Source organism: Crocodylus siamensis, chromosome 1 (genome assembly GCF_052110815.1).
Source record: "Crocodylus siamensis isolate JL-2025a chromosome 1, ASM5211081v1, whole genome shotgun sequence".
Taxonomy (NCBI): domain Eukaryota; kingdom Metazoa; phylum Chordata; order Crocodylia; family Crocodylidae; genus Crocodylus; species Crocodylus siamensis.
The window spans coordinates 74,717,377-74,736,081 of NC_143395.1; the positions used below are offsets into that span (position 1 = coordinate 74,717,377).

At 39.6% G+C, this 18,705-nt stretch overlaps 1 protein-coding gene across 2 annotated transcripts in view; it reads right to left on the reverse strand.

Moving 5' to 3' along the window:
• Positions 1 to 318: 318 nt before the first annotated feature.
• The window catches only part of EPHA7 (EPH receptor A7), a 209,752-nt gene continuing 191,365 nt past the window's right edge, over positions 319 to 18,705 (reverse strand). For both annotated transcript variants that reach the window (XM_090036938.1, XM_090036928.1), the window contains exons 11-17: positions 17,888 to 18,073; positions 17,262 to 17,323; positions 16,113 to 16,322; positions 14,537 to 14,686; positions 7,112 to 7,305; positions 4,195 to 4,350; positions 319 to 2,698 (exon numbers count right to left, since the gene is read on the reverse strand). In XM_090036938.1, the coding sequence (XP_089893064.1) occupies positions 2,584 to 2,698; positions 4,195 to 4,350; positions 7,112 to 7,305; positions 14,537 to 14,686; positions 16,113 to 16,322; positions 17,262 to 17,323; positions 17,888 to 18,073 (1,073 nt within the window). In that variant the 3' untranslated portion in view covers positions 319 to 2,583. The remainder of the gene's footprint in view (positions 2,699 to 4,194; positions 4,351 to 7,111; positions 7,306 to 14,536; positions 14,687 to 16,112; positions 16,323 to 17,261; positions 17,324 to 17,887; positions 18,074 to 18,705) is intronic.

Below are 18,705 nucleotides of genomic sequence, written 5' to 3' on the forward strand. Positions count from 1 at the left end.
GCCTACAACCTATTGACAAATCTTTAAATCAAGCTCATGCCTAACTGCTTTGCTATATAAAGTACTGCATAATGAAGGAGAGACAACACTTTAAAATATGGCCAATAGTTTAGGACTGGGGCTTTCAAAAGAGTTTAAGAAAGACTGGCACCCAAATCCAGTTGCAATATATTGAGAGATGGGCACCCAAATACATTAAGTTCCTTTGAAAAGTTTAGCCTAGATGAGGCTTTAGGGCCAAGATGACTACTTAGTATACCAAGTGATAATTTACATTCCAGACTAAGAGACAAGATGCACTAGTTTGAAAACTGGGCATTCAGTATAGTTTATCTTTTAATTCTAAAATATTTTAGCAAAGTAACTTTAAAAGTAAAAAGAAAAAGACCTCTTGATTTTTACATATGAAAGTAACTTAATTTCTACTAAATATCTAATATGAAATAAGAATATTCATATTTTTCTTCCTTTTCAAAGCCCAGCAACAAGTGATATTTCTCAACATGACTTTAAATTACTATGAATTGTTTAAACAATCATATATATGAAGACTGAAAAATAACCCTTATGCACATTGCAGTATAGTTCCAAAAATATATTTACAGTCTATTACAAAGATTACAAATGGAAGTGTCTATGTAACTGGATTATGCTAATTAAAATCTTTTTACATATTTTCTTCAATCGGGTGGGGGAGAAAAAATAGTATAATCAAACTGAGTTTTCTAATCAAACAAATAAATAAAATGACAAATATAACACTGTACAGTGATCTAAACGGGAGAAAAAGGTGAGTGGGTGAGGGAATGATCCATTAAGTATTCGGTAGCTATCTTTGGTCCTAAATGTGGGAAAACACATTATGGAGCACTGAATATACATGTTCTTTTGTGATGCTCTGCAAGTAAAATAGAAAAATATAGTGCATTTTCAATGTATTCAGAGCTCACTACACAGAAATGTGTGTACAAAACAAGACAGTATAAATAAAATTTACAAGTTTTACAAAGGAACATTTACAGGTGTTGGTAGGATTTTTTGTGGGATTTTTTCTTTTCTTTTCTTTTGTTCTGTGGATGCCCACATGATCAAACAAGACCTATTTTATGACTGATCCCTGGGATCTCTCTCTATCAACATCAATAGACGTGGCCCAATTCTCTTTGGATGTACAGCATTTCACTGCTGGGTAGTTCATCATTTTCATAATTTTTAAAGCATTTCTCTCTGCTTTGTATACATTCCTGTATTATCGATAGAGACACACTTTGTTATTGCTTATGGTAGTTTAATATATTAATCAAATAAAGTACATATATAAATAAAAATGGTGTAAAAAGGTATTTTATTGAGCAAATACTTTTCCGCTAGTGTTCCCAAATGAAAGTGTGTGCATGCACTCAGGTGTGCTCAGAGCTGTGTGTGTGTGTGTTCAGAGCAGCAAAAGCTTATAAAAAAATATGAAAATTCTGAACTGCCCCTTGCCACATACTCTACAGTTGTAATATAAAAATCTAAACCCTTATTCTCACAGCTGGCTGCATTCAAATGAAATTCTTATAAAATATATGCCAGCTATTTCCCTCAGATTAGTTAATGCAGAGTATTGAAAAAAACCTAATGTGCTCAGATTATATGTTTAGGTAAAACTGGAGAACTGCACCCATCTTCTGAGACACTCCTACAATCGATCATCCATTCACTGAAGCGTCTCAGTAGGTTTATAGTTGCGGTTCTAGTCCCTTGAAAATCTCACCTGAAATCTAGTCCATTAAAACCATCTTGCAAACAATTTGTTAAAAGTGCCGACTACTTAGGGGTCATTATTGCTTTCCTTTTTCTTGTAAAAGATAGTATATGTTCAACCTTAAAAAAAAAAAACTCTTTAAAAAATATCAGAGCTCTTGGCAACTCGCATTTTCCTGACTTCCTGCCAATTAACAAACCATGTCAATACAGAATTGATATAACAGAATAAAATGGCACAAAAAGATACCAATGTTCAGACACATATACTTTGCTTAGTCATGCTTCTTAAATTTCTAAAATCTCAAATAATCCTTCAGAGGTACCCAGTTTAGTAATGTGTCATAGAATTAGCACTAAAAAGGTCCAAAGATATAAACATCATACTAAAAGAAAGTCTTTATGAAGAACACAAATGATTAAAAAAAGATTCAGAAATCACAGATTTAAGGAAAATATTTTGTTGAATTTAACAATAATATCATGATTTTATCTGACAAATATATTCTTTTTTAAATTCTTTATGTACATTTTAAAAAGTCTTTTAGATAAAAAGGAGGTTAGAGAGCTCAAGGTGTTTGTATGTGTTTCAGGTAGTACTTTGTTTATTGTCACTGCTGTTTTCCTTGCCACCACTGGTGGATCCTAATTCCCTTCTAGTAAATTCTGGTGGCACTTAGGAGTTCAAGTCTGTAGGTGCTTCTTGTAGATCTTCTAGTCACTGCAGGAAGGACCCAGGAAATCAAGTGTCTTCTAGCAGCACTTCATGTATATATATACTGAAGGCCAGTGCTGTCCTCCCAGTTCATCACCTCCCTCATAAGGGAGAAATGTCTATCACACTTGGATGCCAGTGCCATGTAAATGTAGCATTTGTGCTCTCATAGTCTGAATGCTGCTCATAATTTTCTTCTGATGACCAACCAGTGTGATCCCTAAACTCATTACATCCCTAGGAAAGATAAATGTGTATAATATTATTTGCTCTACTTATAGAACTGTCATTTAAACTTAAGCAATATCTTCTACTGCTAGCATGAATATGTCGAAGTTATACTAGAACTTTAGGTCAATGCTGTGAAGCATGCATAAAACTACTCACTTTTTACATAACAAAGATGTGTAACTGTTTGGGAGCATTTTGCACATCTTCTAACGGTAATTATTGAACAAACTCAGTGTACTGAAGAAACACTCCTTTGGTAAGAGTGCTTTCAGGATAAAGACATTGCATAAATATTACTTGGGACTGCATTCTAGCCCACTGAGATTTGTATGGAGGAACCCTCCAAACAGATTTGGAGGTTAGAGCGTAGGTGGAGTAGGTAGGCAGAGGGAACAGGGGAGCAGCTGCCTCTTTTGATTATTCCTTACAGATGTTTCTTTGGGAAGACAGTGGAATAGGTAGCACCTGGGGTTTTGGATCCATGAAAACTAGCAACAGACTGTATAGCCAGTCCGGATACATACAGTAAAAGCTGTGTTAACCGGCACTTTATTAGCCAGAAAACTCTATTAACTGGCATCTGAGCGACGCGGCAAAAGCAAAACTGGAAGTACCACTTCTGGGGGACTTCCCGTTTTGCTGCTATAAGCTGAGCTTTTCTTTGCCACTTTTTCAGCCCACAGCCCAGGACAAAGCAGCCTGTGTGGGAAAAAGTAGCTTGCGTGGGCCCCCCGGGCACATTGACACTGGTGAGCAAACCAGACGGTGCACATTTGATTAACCGGAATATTTGATTAATTGGCATCCCCCATTCCCAGGGGATGCCGGATAACGGATCTTTTACTGTACTTGCATCAAGAACTTTTTTGCAGAAATTAAAACACTTTTCTCTCACAACACATTCGCCACACAAGAATTTGGAAGAAATTGTTATGTTTCCTTCCCAAAAAGACGCTTTCCTTGGGAGTGGGTGATTTGGGTAGTAATGGTTTATTTTTGTAGAAATCAAAAATAGGCACTTTTTCCAACATTCTTTTTGACAATCTGAACCTTTTGTACTGTTTGGGTGACCCAACATATCCAATGTAAAACACATATATGCCAGCTGAGAATTTTAGCTTTCAGGAGACAGCTTACAATTGGCATGGCCTGCTTCAGGCTAAGAGGCTCTCTTAGGCCCAGCACAAGGGAACACTGAGGAATAAAGAAAGAGTGCTCCTGCATCACTAATGCCCATTTTCTCCTTGTTTTCAAGTGCTAGACAGTGCTTAAGTGACTGTTACTGGCTGGTATAGGTTACAGACGCTGCTGAGACAACTCAAAAGTATGCCTTCTCCCTGATGGCTTGACTTCTGCTCCCATACTGAGGGCACCACAGGACAGAAGACAATCTAGTCCTAAGAGATGAGTTTGTACTTAAGGTAATATTTTGGAACTTAACTCTATGGCTTTTTACTATTAGCTCATCAAATGTGAATTAGAAATGTCCAGTATAAACTTACTCAATAGTCATCCTGGCTACCGATTCCAAAGAATTGTAGCCTGCTGCTGTGAAGTTATCCTTATATCTTTCCATTTTAATAGCTTGTAACCATTCCCCTACAGAGCAGAAAGTGGTAAAATCAGGGGTATTCTGGTCCAGAAGAGGGCTGATTGGTCTAGGCAGAAGAAAACAGGAAGATAAGTCGTTTCCAAAATTAAAAAAAATACATTAAGGGGTATTAGCAAGGTCAGAGTCAAAGTGGGCTGTTTCATTCAAAATACCTACAGAAATAGAAAGTGGCAGGACTAAACACACAGTTTCCCTCACCTTATCAATCCCTTTGCAGTAGTTAGCAATCACGGATATAAAACTATTCTATAACTCATGGTAGAAATCTTCTAAGCATATTGTTAGATATAATGAAAGGTTAGAGAGAGTGAAATGAACCCTACTGTTAAAAATTGGAAAACAACTTTATTGTCTATTATTTATATAACTGCAGTAGCTGAGGGAGCCAAACAAAGTCAGGGTACCACTCTCCTAAACACTGTCGAAACACATAAGTGAAAGCTCCTGCCCCAAAGAGCCTGTGATACAAGTGAAAAAGATATAACAAGGATGAGGGGAATAGAAATAGAAAGAGATGAAGTGGCATCCGTAGTAGTAACACAACAGATCAGTGGCAGACCTGGGAACGAATGCAGGTCCCCTAACTCCCTAAAACAAGTCTCTTAGTCATCTGTTCAAAAGGTAGCTGTGATTAAGTGCCTCATGGGAACATACACATTATATGAAGAACGTATTAAAGGCTGACTAAGAATAAGTTTAAATATCTGAAAGGAATTACAGCCTTTGGAGAGAAAAAGGTAGAGTTTATCGCAGAACAATAATAAAGATGCTGATTATGTACATGCTGTGTTATGATTATTCTTTTTGCCTAGGGACAGAAGTTACACATAAACCCATATAAGTGACTGGAAACAGGTTCAAATCTCTAACACAAGAGAAGTTCAGTGCACATTAACATCTTTCAAAATGGCTGAAACTGATTTAAGATAAACCTGGATGAGCATAGTATCAGACTTAACTGATTTAGGTTAAATTGGTTTATTGAATTTCTGTCCCAGATCCCATCCAGATTCAAGTTAACTCACAGATTCAAGTTAATTCAAGTCTCCCAGCATACAAGGATGCCTTGCACCTCCCATGCAAACCCCACCCCCCACAGGGTGGGTAGGCTAGCCTTGGTCCAAGCTGTCTGCTTCAGCTGAGCAGGGAACCATGCTCTAGCACTCCCCAGCTTCTGGCCTGGGCCACTGCAGGCCTGTGGCTGCATTTCCAGAATCTAAAGTGAATGTCTGTTTACTTGCTTATTGGTTCAGTCTAAGTGACTTCAGTCTAAGTGACTTAGACTAACCTATGAAGATTGAATAGATTCAATCATGGACTTTTTGACTGTCTGTACTTAGTCTTTATGACACAAATTATTGCTTGGGTTACAATAGTATTTGGGGCCAGATCCCCATCATGCAAAGAAAAAAGAAGATGCTCCCTGTCTGGAAGAATTGACAACTCAACAAACTAATAGTGAGTGAAGGAGACAGACAGATGTAAAGTAGAGTGGACAGTGATACTTTCTAATAGGTAGGGATATTTTTGGTTGATATATTTAATTGAAATAACTGCATAGAAGGGAAAAAGTGAGACAAGCATTCAAAACAAACTTTGTTCAGAACTGAAGAATGCTTTGCATTCAACAGCTTGCCTAACTTTATCCCAATTATGCAGTTGGTTCATTAAAAGGTATCCACCAAAAAAATTCTTGCCTCTCTCACAATTTCTGGACAATCATGGCTGCACCATTACTTTAACACTACCAGCTTACACAGTCATATTAATAGTCATGCTAATTCCATGAATGATGCTTTCTCCCTTAATTTAGATTTTGTTTTTGATGGAGCCACTTCTGGGTGGTTTTATTCACAATATTTTCTTGTATAAAACACACACTTTTCCAAAACCCCCTCCCCAAAAAACACCCACCAGTTGCTTGAAATTGAAGTGCATGGTAAAAGTGAGGAAACATGATAACAGAAGTTTTTGCTGCTTGAGGTTCTGCCAGCAAAAAGTGAAAGTAGCTACATGAGAACAATGAGCAGGCTCAGCTCCCTCGCTGTTGCTACTCAGTTGACACACCTACACATGACATTTACTGTGAAGCTGCTCAGTTAGCTCCACAGTAAAGTCTTAGCAACTACACATGTGGCCCTGTTAGGCCACAGGATACTAATAAACACTGCCATAGATTAGTACTTGCAAATATAAGCACTATCCTATGGTGGCATTTTTTAGTGCACAGTAACATGCATGTAAATGCTGACACGGCTGGCTGGGGCATGAGGGTGCTTCAATGTGGGGGCTGCCTCCCGGCTAGCCTTGCACTAGAATACCTTCATGGCTCAGCCAGCCCCTCTGCAACATGTTGTGATGAGTCAGAGCAGCCCTGGGCTGTTAGGTTGACCATGCAGACCCCTGCCAGCCAAGGCTGCCTCAACCTGGCTCAGTGTGCTGCGGTCCTGGGCGCACATGAAGATGCTGTATCTGGGAGCAATAAATTCCAGTGTGATGCACCGTAGTTTATTGTGTTGCATTCAATTTCATGTGTAGACACCCAGTTACTTATAAGGAAATATCTTTTTCCTTCATACTGCCTTTCAAAAGCAAGGTGCACATCTTATTTTTGGGTGTGCTATGTGTAAGAAAACATTATTTTTTAAACTATATTTAATACAGGGCAGGGGAAAGAACAGGGAGAGGAAAGAAGGAAGAAAGAGAGGGGAGACCTATGGACAGGAGCTGGAATGAAACAGCCAATCTGATTAGTTAGAGGGAATATCAGTTTACAGTATCAGAAATACTTGCTATATTTTTCTTACCTGCTACAGGTTCCAAGGGGGGTTTTCAAACTATTTGGGTTCCGAATCATTTTGTCCAAAATACCAACTATCTGTTCAAACTTTGGCCTTTCACCACGTTCCTTCTGCCAACAGTCTAGCATCAGCTGGTGAAGGCCTGCTGGGCAATCCATGGGTGCTGGCAAACGATAGCCTTCTTCAATTGCTTTTATAACCTATTGGTCAAAACAATGGTATAATCGTCAAGGTAAAATTATCTGAGGAAGGAATTGTCATAACCAGTAAGAAAATCAAACAACCAAATTAAGCTGTCAAAGCATTATGAAAGTGGAGTCTGTTATTTTGACACCAGTATTCATATTTTTTATACATCCCTCTTGATTTTATCTTCTGTGCTTATTAAACATATTATTCTACGGTGTATGGAACAATGCTGTATTACCTAGTCAAATCAGCAGCAGGGAGCAGCAGTTAACTTCACCAAGGGTGCAATAGATAGATTGACAAATGGAGATATTTGTAGAAAGCAATATTAGTTGCTCAGAGCCTTTTGAGGTAGAGCCAATAGTAGAAGCTGATAATTTATAAAGGGATAGGATGCTGTACACTTATGTATAAATTCCTAAAAGCCTATAAACCTTATCTAAAGAACTCAGGAAATATTTATTGGAAATCACTTATTCAATAAAAAAGTTGTATTTTAATCCCATCTGTACTTTTAGAGGCATACAAAGGGAAAAAAAAATGTAAAACAATGTTATGTGTGTTTGTGAACAAAGCTTGGCTGCCTGATATCTAAATGTGTCATCTAAACTGGAGTGGTCAATCTGTGGCATGTGGCACCGTAACCTGTGTGTGGCAAGTACTAGACTATGAAGGGGACAGGCGGCACAGCAGCAGATAGGGTAGGGAGAAGAAAACAGAGAAGCAGATTGGGCAGGTAGTACAGGGCAAAGAACAGAAAGCAGAGTAGCTGATCAGGCAGGGGAAGGGCACTGGAATGGCACTCAATAGGGTATGAAGTTATTTGTGGCATGCCTGCCAAAAACGCTGGCTCCAACAAATCTAAACAAAGTTCAGCCTTACTAAGAAAAGGTGGTATGTGGCAATACATGTGAAAAAGAACATAATGTCTACCGTAAGAATTACATCCACCGTTTGGCTTCTTTAGCTGAGCCCATTTGGATTTAAGTGAAAGATACAAATGATTAAAGAAAATCACAGAAAACTGTTCTAAACCTTGAGGGCAGGATAAGAAAGCACATCAGGAAGCAATGCAGATAAGAAAGGTTTGTATAAAAGGGCTAAAACACTGTTCATGGGGGATTTCAAGTATAGTGACATTGACTGACATAACAGTATTAGAATTGCTAAGGAAGGGTACTTGTTCCTGAAGGGTAGAGGATAGGACTGTCTCCTTTCTCAGTTTGTAGAGAAACCAAGATCAGAAACTGTTCTGGGCTTCACCTTAGGAAATAAAGCTGGTATGATAAATAAACGTTGGTGAATATCCAGAGTTTAGTGAATATAATAATATGAGGTATAAAATAATCCATAAAATGTGTGAGACAGTGCAAAAGCACTGAACTGCAAAATAGAGGGAACTGCAAAGAATGTGGAATGACCTTCAGAATGCCGGTAGGAATCAGCGATTGTGTCAAAATCCTCTATGGAAGGGATGTATACGGAAGACCCGAAACATGGCCTAGTGATAATGCCTTTTTGTCTGGGCCCTAGACATGGGCCCAACTCTCTGACTGGCCACAGAGAACCTCTCTGACCTTAGGCAAGTCACCTAATCTGAAGGTGTTAGTACTTCTCTATATCACAGGTGCATTGTGAAAATAAACACATTAAGGATTGTAAGTTGCCCAGCTCCTTCAGTAAAGGGGGTGGGGAAGGGGGGGTATGTAAGTATCTTAGATTGTGCTGAAGACTAGTTAAATGACTCTATAAGTGACACTATAATTGTTGCTGCAGTTACAGGAAGGTTAAATTGTGGGATGGGATGGAAATGGAAAGAGATGTACTATGTACTAAGGGAAAGCATTTTAAAGCATGAAATATAAAAACCTTTAAAAACAAAATTCAGCAAAATTGTGGTCATCAGAAGAAAGATGACAAGGATTATAAAATTAAATCAAACTGATTTTTTTGCATATGAAGCAGTGTTCAACAGGTCACATTTGCAGAGATGATCAGTGAATTATGAAGAAAAAAGCATCTGGACAACATTACCCATTAAATTGACGCAAAGTACCTATTTAATAGGTTGGCTTTTTCCTGGGCGTCAGTTGCCAGTTGCCCCATCTGGTTTAGCAGGGGTCCAAATGTTGCCCTTGCTTTTCCTCCGTTTCCACACATATCTGAAAAAGGACATTTTGCTGTCCTTGATGCTTGAAGCTAGTTGGAGTTCAGTTGCAGCCTTGGCTTTCCTGGTTTGTTCCCTGCAGGACCGGACCAGTGCAGAATAATCCTCCTTGGAGGTAAATCTCGTCCTCCATCCTTTGTAGGCTTTCCTTTTTAGCTGTAGGAGGTCCACTAGGTCCCTGGAGAGCCAGGAAGGCTGCTGTGCCTTCTTGCTGCCTTTCCTCCGTGTTGGAATAGATTTAGCTTGTGCCTTGAGGATCCCTTCCCTGAGAAGCAACCACTCTTCTTGAACTCCCATCTCCCTGGGGTCACGGTCCCTGAGGGCCTGACCGACAAGCCTCTTGAGCTTGTCAAAGTCGGCTTTTCTGAAGTCAAGGACTTCTGTGTTGCTGACTGACTTGCCAGCTTTACGGCGGATGGTGAAGGTGATCAGCTCGTGGTCGCTGTCCCCCAGCTTCCCATCGATCACTAGGTCGCCAATTAGGTCATCCCCCGTAGCCAGTACCAGGTCGAGCAGCGCTTTGCCTCTCGTTAGCCCATAGACTTCTTGAGTCAGGTAGAGGTCATCCATGCATGAGAGAAAGCTTTGTGACCGCTCGGATTTTGCTGAGTGATCTTCCCACGAGATGTCCGGGTAATTGAAGTCACCCATGACAACCAAGGTCCTGGAGCAAGCGGCCTCAGTCAGTTCCTGGGTGAACTCCTGGTCAAGCTCAGGACTTTGAGTGGGAGGTCTGTAGTAGACTCCCACCGTTGTGTCCCCTGTGCCGTTTTTGCCACAAATTTTTACCCAGAGGGTCCCTAGCTGTCCATGCCGGTCGGCAACATCAGCTTGCAGGGACATGTAGCTTTCCTTCACATAGAGAGCTACACCCCTGCCCCTTTTGTCAACACGATCCCTCCTGTACAGGGTATAGCCCTCTATACCCATGGTCCAGTCATGGGTAGAGTCCCACCAGGTCTCCGTTATCCCAATGACGTCATAATTCTTTGCACTGAGCAGGAGGATGAGCTCATCCTGCTTCTTGCCCAGGCTCCTGGCATTAGTGTACAGGCAGGCAAGTGTCCCCTTGCTAATGGAATCCACCAAAAATTCGTAATAAGGGGAACAAATTATTACTTTGATTTGATCCAGTTCTCTATTCCTCCATTTCAGTTTAGCCCAGAAACAGTTTCTTTAAGACATTTTTATGCTTCTTCAATTTCCAGGTTGTCTGAAGGTCTGCATGGCTGCAGTATAAGTTAGAATAGCGCCAGGTCTGTTTTAGCATATGCTCTAGCAGCAAACAAGGGGCCAGTACTATAGGGAACAAAGATGTTTTTAATTAAGGATAACTATGTAATGCAATGTTTTGTTTGCCGTATCATCTCACTGATGGGGACAGTCTTTTTCTGAGTAGAGGACAGTAGAGCCAGAGTAGAGTAGCTGAAGAAAAAGACATTGATTTACAGGGACAGGTCCTGCTCTCTGTCACAAGAAACTAGCCCACATTAGCACTACCCTTAGTAATCCTATAAAAGTTATACCTGACCATACTAGAGAGGGATTCTGTGCTAAACAGTGAATACTATCCACTGGTTTTGGTAGCCAGCAGTAGGCAAAAAGAGGCACTGCACTGCTGCAAGAAGCAAGCAAGGTTCTGTGCCACTCACTCTGAGCCATCCCGTTCTGTGACTGTAGGACTGTTTACAGGTTAAATACAGAACTGGTACTTCCCAGGAATATACGCAGTAAAAGCAGGAACTGGATCACACTTGTGCTGCTCTGCACGTGCTAAAATGTTGAAAAGGTTAGTGTAGGATTAAATTACATGAGGCTAGAGAGAAGAAATTTAAACAGCTACCAAATCCAACAAAATCAGAATGGCATTATTTTTAAAGGGATATCAAGTCTGCAGCCACATTCACTCATACTAAGAAATGGTGCATTCAGATACATAAACTTCTTATTTGCTTGGGCAAATCTGGCAGACATCTAAAAATTCTTCATAATTCCTTGTCTCTGTAATTTACTGAGGCTACACAAAATACAGGATGATTAAAATTTTTTGTCTCATCAGTCTGTTTTGGGTGATTGTAATTCTTTCTTTCTTTGTTCTTTGTGGAATTTTTTTTGTTTTTTTGTCTAGAGTGTACGGGCAGGCCTCGCAGGCCATGAGCCCAGGCCTTCTCCTCGAGGCCCAGATCTTTGGGCCTACCTGTACATGATCTCTACTGCCCCCCATTTGTCACCCTCCCCGGAATAAACATCTCTTAAAAGTCAAAGTCTTTCTTTCTTTTTCAAACATACATGCCCATCACAACACACAAAAATATCTGCAGTCAGTCCTTTCCTAAAACAGTCAACAGATCCTTACTTTATATACTAAATAGAATATATTGTACAGTAACAAAAGAGATTACATTGCAAGGAGCTGCAATTCCCTTGTTTATTTAACAGGGATAATACATGTACTTCACTCAGCTGTTTACAATACAAGAAAATAAAGAATAAAAAAAAATCTAAAAGGCATACATAGACTCCTTCCCCTCACACCCAGTTTTAAAGTTTTCCCTTATTCTTTCCTGAAAGATAGATAAGGCTTGCCTTTGAGGCATCTTATATTCCTGTCAGACCCCTTTTATGTTTGAATCTAGTACAGAAGGAAGGTGTCAAAAGAAATGAAACTCTACTGGGTGTCTAGGGAATGTAAATATTTCTCTTTCTCTGCCCCAAGGACTTGTTTGCCCATATTTTGACAGTCCATGAAATCTTTGACACTGAGACCTGTCAAATATTAACAACTTTGCACTGTGCCAAACTGACTCATCATTTAGACTTTTATCTTCTTTATTTTTTTTTAACTTTGATGTCGATCATTCAATCAAAAAATAATTTGATATGAGAATCTATCTGGCATTGCTGTCCACCAGATGCATTCTTTTTAAATGCATGTTATCTTTATGAATATATGTTTTAATAAGAAAATTAATAACAATCTCATCTATGACTGATGAGCAGTTGTTCTATGACACATTTTACGAATACAAGGATATAGTTAAGTCAGCAATATTAACTTGAAATTAGAAGAGCATATCATTAATGGCTTCTCTGACCTTCAACTTTTTCCAGTTGACTAATAATGAGTTCAAGAAACTAAGATTTAAACAAAAAAAAATCTCATTAGCACTAAGCTTCAAGTAATAAAACAACAACTCTACCAAACATTTGTTACTATTTCTGGAGCCCCCCCTCTTGCTTTAGGCCCATAATACGAATCTGAAATTTGTATCAACGAAATTAATACAGCTTCAGTATTGTTGGTTAAACAGTCCATCAGTACAGCAAATTAATGATGCAGGGATTGAGAAAATGAAAAATCATTAAAACTTGATATTTTTTCACTGCATATGAACCTTAGAATATTTCTATTTTTATAATTGTGTTTTGAAAAGACAGTTGAGTGTGTGTGTGTGCACGTGCATGCATGAGTGTGCAGGTATGCACATAGAAACAAGGCCTGGAAAAGCTCTCTCGTGTCATCAACTCTAGTCTCCTAGTGTTGCAGACATCATTTCATCTCTTTATTAAGCATCATCTTAAAACTAGGTAAGTTTTTACCCCCACTATTCTGAAGATTGTTCCAAAAAACAACAGTTCTGATGGTTTGGGACCTTATAATTTCCAGCATTATATTTATTTATAGACAGTTTATATCCATTTGTTTTTGTGCCAAAATTATCCTTCAGTTGCAGTTGTAGACAGCAAACATACCTGCTCTCAGTCTTCATTTTGCTAAACTAAACAAGCTGAGCTCTTTCAGCTTCCTTTCCTATAATGGATTCTCCTTTCTCATCATCATCCTAGCAGTCCTTCTCTAAATATTTTTCAGTCTGAGTTTTTCATTCTCGAACATGGGTAGAAGTGGATCTGGGATTGTACAAAGTGAGGTGTGGGAGCAGTAATCGGCACTACAGAATTGCCTGCTTCCAACTTTCCTCCCTTCCCCTCTTCCCCCACACTGCACGGGCAAACCATGCTACAGGGGCAGCAGTTAGGGACTGTTTTAAGTCCCCCAAGTAGGTAGAAATACCCTTCTCCTCCTTGCTCAGAGGCCAATTCCCTCCCCTGCCTGCCACTGTCCCCACTGTCCTGGAAAGCAAGTGAAGCTCCAGAGTTGCTTCTGCCCAGCTTCAGCCCAGCATGGCTGGGGTCAGGTTCAGCCTAGGACAGTGGTGGTGCTTGGTGGTTTCCACTCCCTGTGCCTGCTTCTGGGCTGATCAAGAGCTTGCTCACTGCCACTGCCATCCTGGGTTGAGTCTGGCTCCCACACAGCCCTGCTGGAGCAAGCAAGAGTGGCTCTACAACTCGCCCTGCCGTCCTGGGTCAGTGGGGACCAGCAGCATTAGCAGGTGTGAGAGGGGAAGAGAGGAGGAGGGGGCATGCTTCGGAGCATGAAGGAGAAGGGAGTGGGGGATTTCTCACCTGCTTGGGGGGCTTTAAAAAAGTCCTTGGCTGCTGCTCCTGTGGCATGGTTAGAAAGGGTGGTGTGGTTGTACCACTGTACCCCCTCTGGATCTACCCCGAACACAAGTGGCTCAAATTGTGCACTGGATTTCAGATAAGGTCTCCCAAGTGCCTTGTACAATTAAACTACCTCTACTGGAAATATCTCACCTAATACATCCTAGGACTACAGCTGGTTTTTTTCCCCACAGCTGCAGCATATTAGCAGCTTGTGGTCAACTCTTGCAATCAGTCAATACACCAAGGTTTTTTTCTTTCTTGGTCTTTTCCAATGGGTGAGCTCCTAGCTTGTAACTGAATTTTTTGACATTGGGCCTCGACTATAGGACCTTGTATTTTTTACCTGGAATTTCATTCCATTTCAGGTCTCAAGGCTATCTAATTTGTTCTCTATGGTAATCCAATTATTTTCTGCATTGATGATAGTAATCTCCCTCCAATCTGATATTTCCCCTTTGAACATTACCTTAGCTAGTTCTTTACCTTCCATACCTGTGCAAAAGTAAAAGTATTTTACTTATATATTTCTATGTAGGCTTACACACTTAAAAAATGTATACATAACCTACATCTTGATTTGACATATCCCAGTAAGGCCGCTCTCCGTAAGACATTACTTCCCACATCACTATTCCATAGCTCCATACGTCACTGGCTGATGTAAATTTGCGATATTGGATGGCTTCTGGAGCTGTCCATCTTACTGGAATTTTCCCACCCTATTAAAAAAATACATCTTTTTTAAACAAAATTTCCATAGCATTTCCTTAGCAACAGTTTCAAATTTCCATTAATTGGAACATCAAAAATATGCTATCCACACTGGAATTTTCAAGAGACTATAAAGGAATCACATGTCTAAAACCTACTGAAATTCCTTAAGGGTTCTTTGAAATCTCACTATTTCTTTGGCTGAATTCACAGGCTAAGTACAAACAGTCAAAAAGCCGGAGGTTGAATCAAGTCAGTCTTCACAGGTTAGTCTAAGCTGCGTAGATTGAACCAATAAGCAAGTGAACAGACATTCACTTTTGATTCTGGAAATGCAGCCACATGCATGCAGTGGCCCAGGCCAGAAGCTGATGGGGTGTGAGAGCACATCTCCTTACTCAGTTGGAGAGGACAGCTTGGGCCAAGGCTAGCCTGCCCACCCTGTGAGGGGGCAGAGGGGCTGTATGAGAGGTGCAAAGCCTCCTAGGATGCTGTTGGACTGTGACTTAACTTGAATCTGGAGGGAATCTAGGACAGAAATTCAATGAAGCAATTTAACCTCAATCAGTTAGGCCTGATACTACATCAATCCAAGTTATCTTAAACAAGTTTTGGCCATTTTGAAAGTGGTTTATGTACATTGAACTTCTGCTGTATTACAGAATTGAACTGGTTTCCGATCACTTATACCAGTTTATGTGTAACTTTTGTCCTAGCCATAGGAGCCAGATATAAGCTTTGGCTAAACACATAAGTGTCAGCTTTGCACCCTCTCTCTGGATTGTTGAAAACAGGCTCAATACAGATGTTACTGTCCATAGCATGAGTGAACATGCAGGCTGAGAGTAGAAAGGGACTGGAAATGAAACTGGCAAGACACACGAGTAAGGGAGTTGATTGCCCCAACTGTAGCAAAGTGATCCCTCTGGGCGCATATACATATGCAATTAATTTGACTGAATAAACTCTGGAACAGTTTTCGCCAGAGTTTATTGCTCCCGGGCACCGTGTTTACACTTAAGCCTGGGAGCGCAGCACATTGAATCAGGTAGGAGCAGGCTTGACTGGCAGGGAGCCTGGGGAGCCCTGCTGCCATTTTGAAGTGTGGGAACACTGAATGAACGAGACATGGAGACTGCTAGAGCATGCTAATTAGCCTGGATGCTCTGCTCTGATGCACTGTAATTCATAGTTCAAACTCTCATGCAAAAAAAACCAAAACAACGACACATAGTAACAAACAGTTTTACAAACTTTCAAGAATTGCTTCAAATAAAGGATTATGTTATTAGAAATTATTATAAGTTACTCATAGCCAGGCTTCTGCACAGTATTCCTCAGGCATTTGCATTTGCCCCATTTGTATCCTCAAGAGGATATTGTTCTTTTACTAATAAGGACATCTGCATTCATAAGAATTACTGCTTTTCTTACTGTAGTGGTGTAGACAGCTTCTGGATCATCTTCTATAACTCTGGACAGCCCAAAGTCTGATACTTTACAAACTAGGTTGCTGTTGACAAGAATATTGCGTGCTGCTAGGTCTCTGTGTACATATCCCATATCAGCCAAATATCTCATTCCAGCAGCAATTCCTCTCAGCATTCCCACTAGCTGAATGACTGTAAATTGCCCATCATGTTTCTGGAAGGAAGATCAGAGTAGCAAAACTTGTTAATATAACTGAGGGGGGAAATGAAAATCAGCTTTGCCCATCTGTACCCTACTACTTGTTCCCCCAGTAAGAATAAACTTAATGACTATATATATGTTCCAAACAAAATAGTAAAGGTTCTTGAGAAAGGTACAAATAGTTAATCTATTAGAACTAACTGTACAGATTAACTTGCTGTATAAAATCCTAGTTAATTTGTGGCAAGACTGACTCTTCTTTAAATGAACTATTTTATATAACTTTGTTTACAGTTTGCCTACGTGTTCTTTACCGTTTATGATGACGAAATTTATCTAGAAAATAAACTGCATTACACTTCTGGGATCAACACTTCAGGTTATCCTAAATACAAGAGATTTATTTATTACATAGAACTGATCAAAAGAACATCATCTTTCTGCTTGCTCAACAGTATTACAAGTCATTCTACATCTTCTGTCTTGTACACATGGGATGTTAAAATAGTGAAGAGACTGCTTGGCAGTTCAGAGAACTCACTCAGCAAATGCTAAATTGCTGCAAAGTGCATTTTCCCCCTCTTTTCCTTCATTTTTCTCTGAAGCACTACTGTACTTCATTTAGGGATTCCTGTGCAGTGACTTCTATCATACTGAAAAAATAAAATGCTATTCTAAAACAGCATGTGCTCACATGATAGGGCTTCAGGTGTCAGTGGTCTTAACCTCACACTAGGATAGTAATCAAAACCATTATTTCTATATCACATTGAATCACTTACAGGTCTAGAATTGTGTCAGTTTGATTCAGTTTGGTCTTCTGATTTATAATCTGATTTTTCGATGACAATTTAGAGATCTGCTAGTTTTTGCATGCCATATTTCATTTTAGCCTGAAAAAAGTTTTATTATACTAAATTGGTACTGTATATGTTTTCTTTTGGTACTCACCCTGAGAAATGCATCTAGGGCCCCATTCTCCATGTATTCTATTACAATCATGACTGGTTTCCCTAAAAGAAAAAAGGCACATTTTATTTGAGAAACAATAATCTAAACTGAGTGCCTTTTCCTGATAAAGCACATGTTGCTCCTTTGAAGAACTGAATAGTTGAGACATGAGCATTCTTGAAGCCTCCAGCACTGTTAGTAGGCTCTAATAAGTCCTTAAATGTTTCCATGGAGCATGGTCATGATTCATAAAATTAAACCATAGAAATCAAAATGTCAGTGTGTTCTCCTGACTCCTGCTGTGTGAACAGGACTCTGGCAAAATGACACTGCAGATAATATAGAAGGACATACAAAAGCTTATCTCCCTGCATGGTCTTTGAGGCTAAATGGAACTAGAAAAATAATATATTTCAAAGTACTTCATCTTTTAATCAGGCATGCATCTTAATTTTTTCCTCAGGTTGTAACATAAAGTAAGTATTGTTTCAGTTAGTTACGCTTGAGGAGAAAATCCATTAAGAATATGCAGTCAATTTATAATTTGAATCCCTGACCATGGATAAATTAAAGTAATTTCTGCGATTTAGCTTATTATCTGTATGACATATCTAGCCACTGCTTACCTCTGGTAACAACCCCTTCTAAGTGAACAACATTGGGGTGGTCAAACTGCCCCATGATGCTTGCTTCACATAGGAAATCTCTCCTCTGTTTCTCTGTATAACCAACTTTCAAGGTTTTTATGGCTACTGCAACATCTCTCTTGCCTGGAAGTTTTAGACGCCCACTGCACACTTCACCAAACTCTCCTAAAATAAAGCAGATTGATTACGAATTACCATGAAGAAACACACACACATACTCACATGTCTACATAGCATCTTCTCTTAGGCTGTGATTCAGCAAGGTACTTAAGTACATGCCCAACATCTACATAGCATTGGGTATAACTAGACTACTCAAAAGCCTGAAGTTACACCCATAATAGCATACATTGCCGAATGAGGGTCTTATGCTGCAAATATCTTGGGACTATTATGTACCTAAGTAAATTTAGACACCAAAGCATGAACTTATTCCACTCTGTTCAAGTCCCTGCAAATGCAATAGTGCATCTACCTGTGTAGCAAACTGTCATCATAGTCTTAAAATGAAGCCATGGAAGACAAGTAGGATGATGACCAACCTACCCTCTGCAGTAAGAATTTCAGGGACTTGGACAGGATGGAATAGGAATGTACTTTGGTGCTCAAGAGGTGGAGCAGGATCTGGCCCTTTTTGACAAACCATTCTGAAGAAACCAATACATGTGTCTTTATAACACATGATTTGTGCATTTTTTCTTGGAAATATAAATATTAAAAAGGTTTATAAAGAGCCTTATTGGTATTCTAGGGAACTGTAACTCTGCTGCCCCATTTCTTTGCTGTTTTAGGTTGGG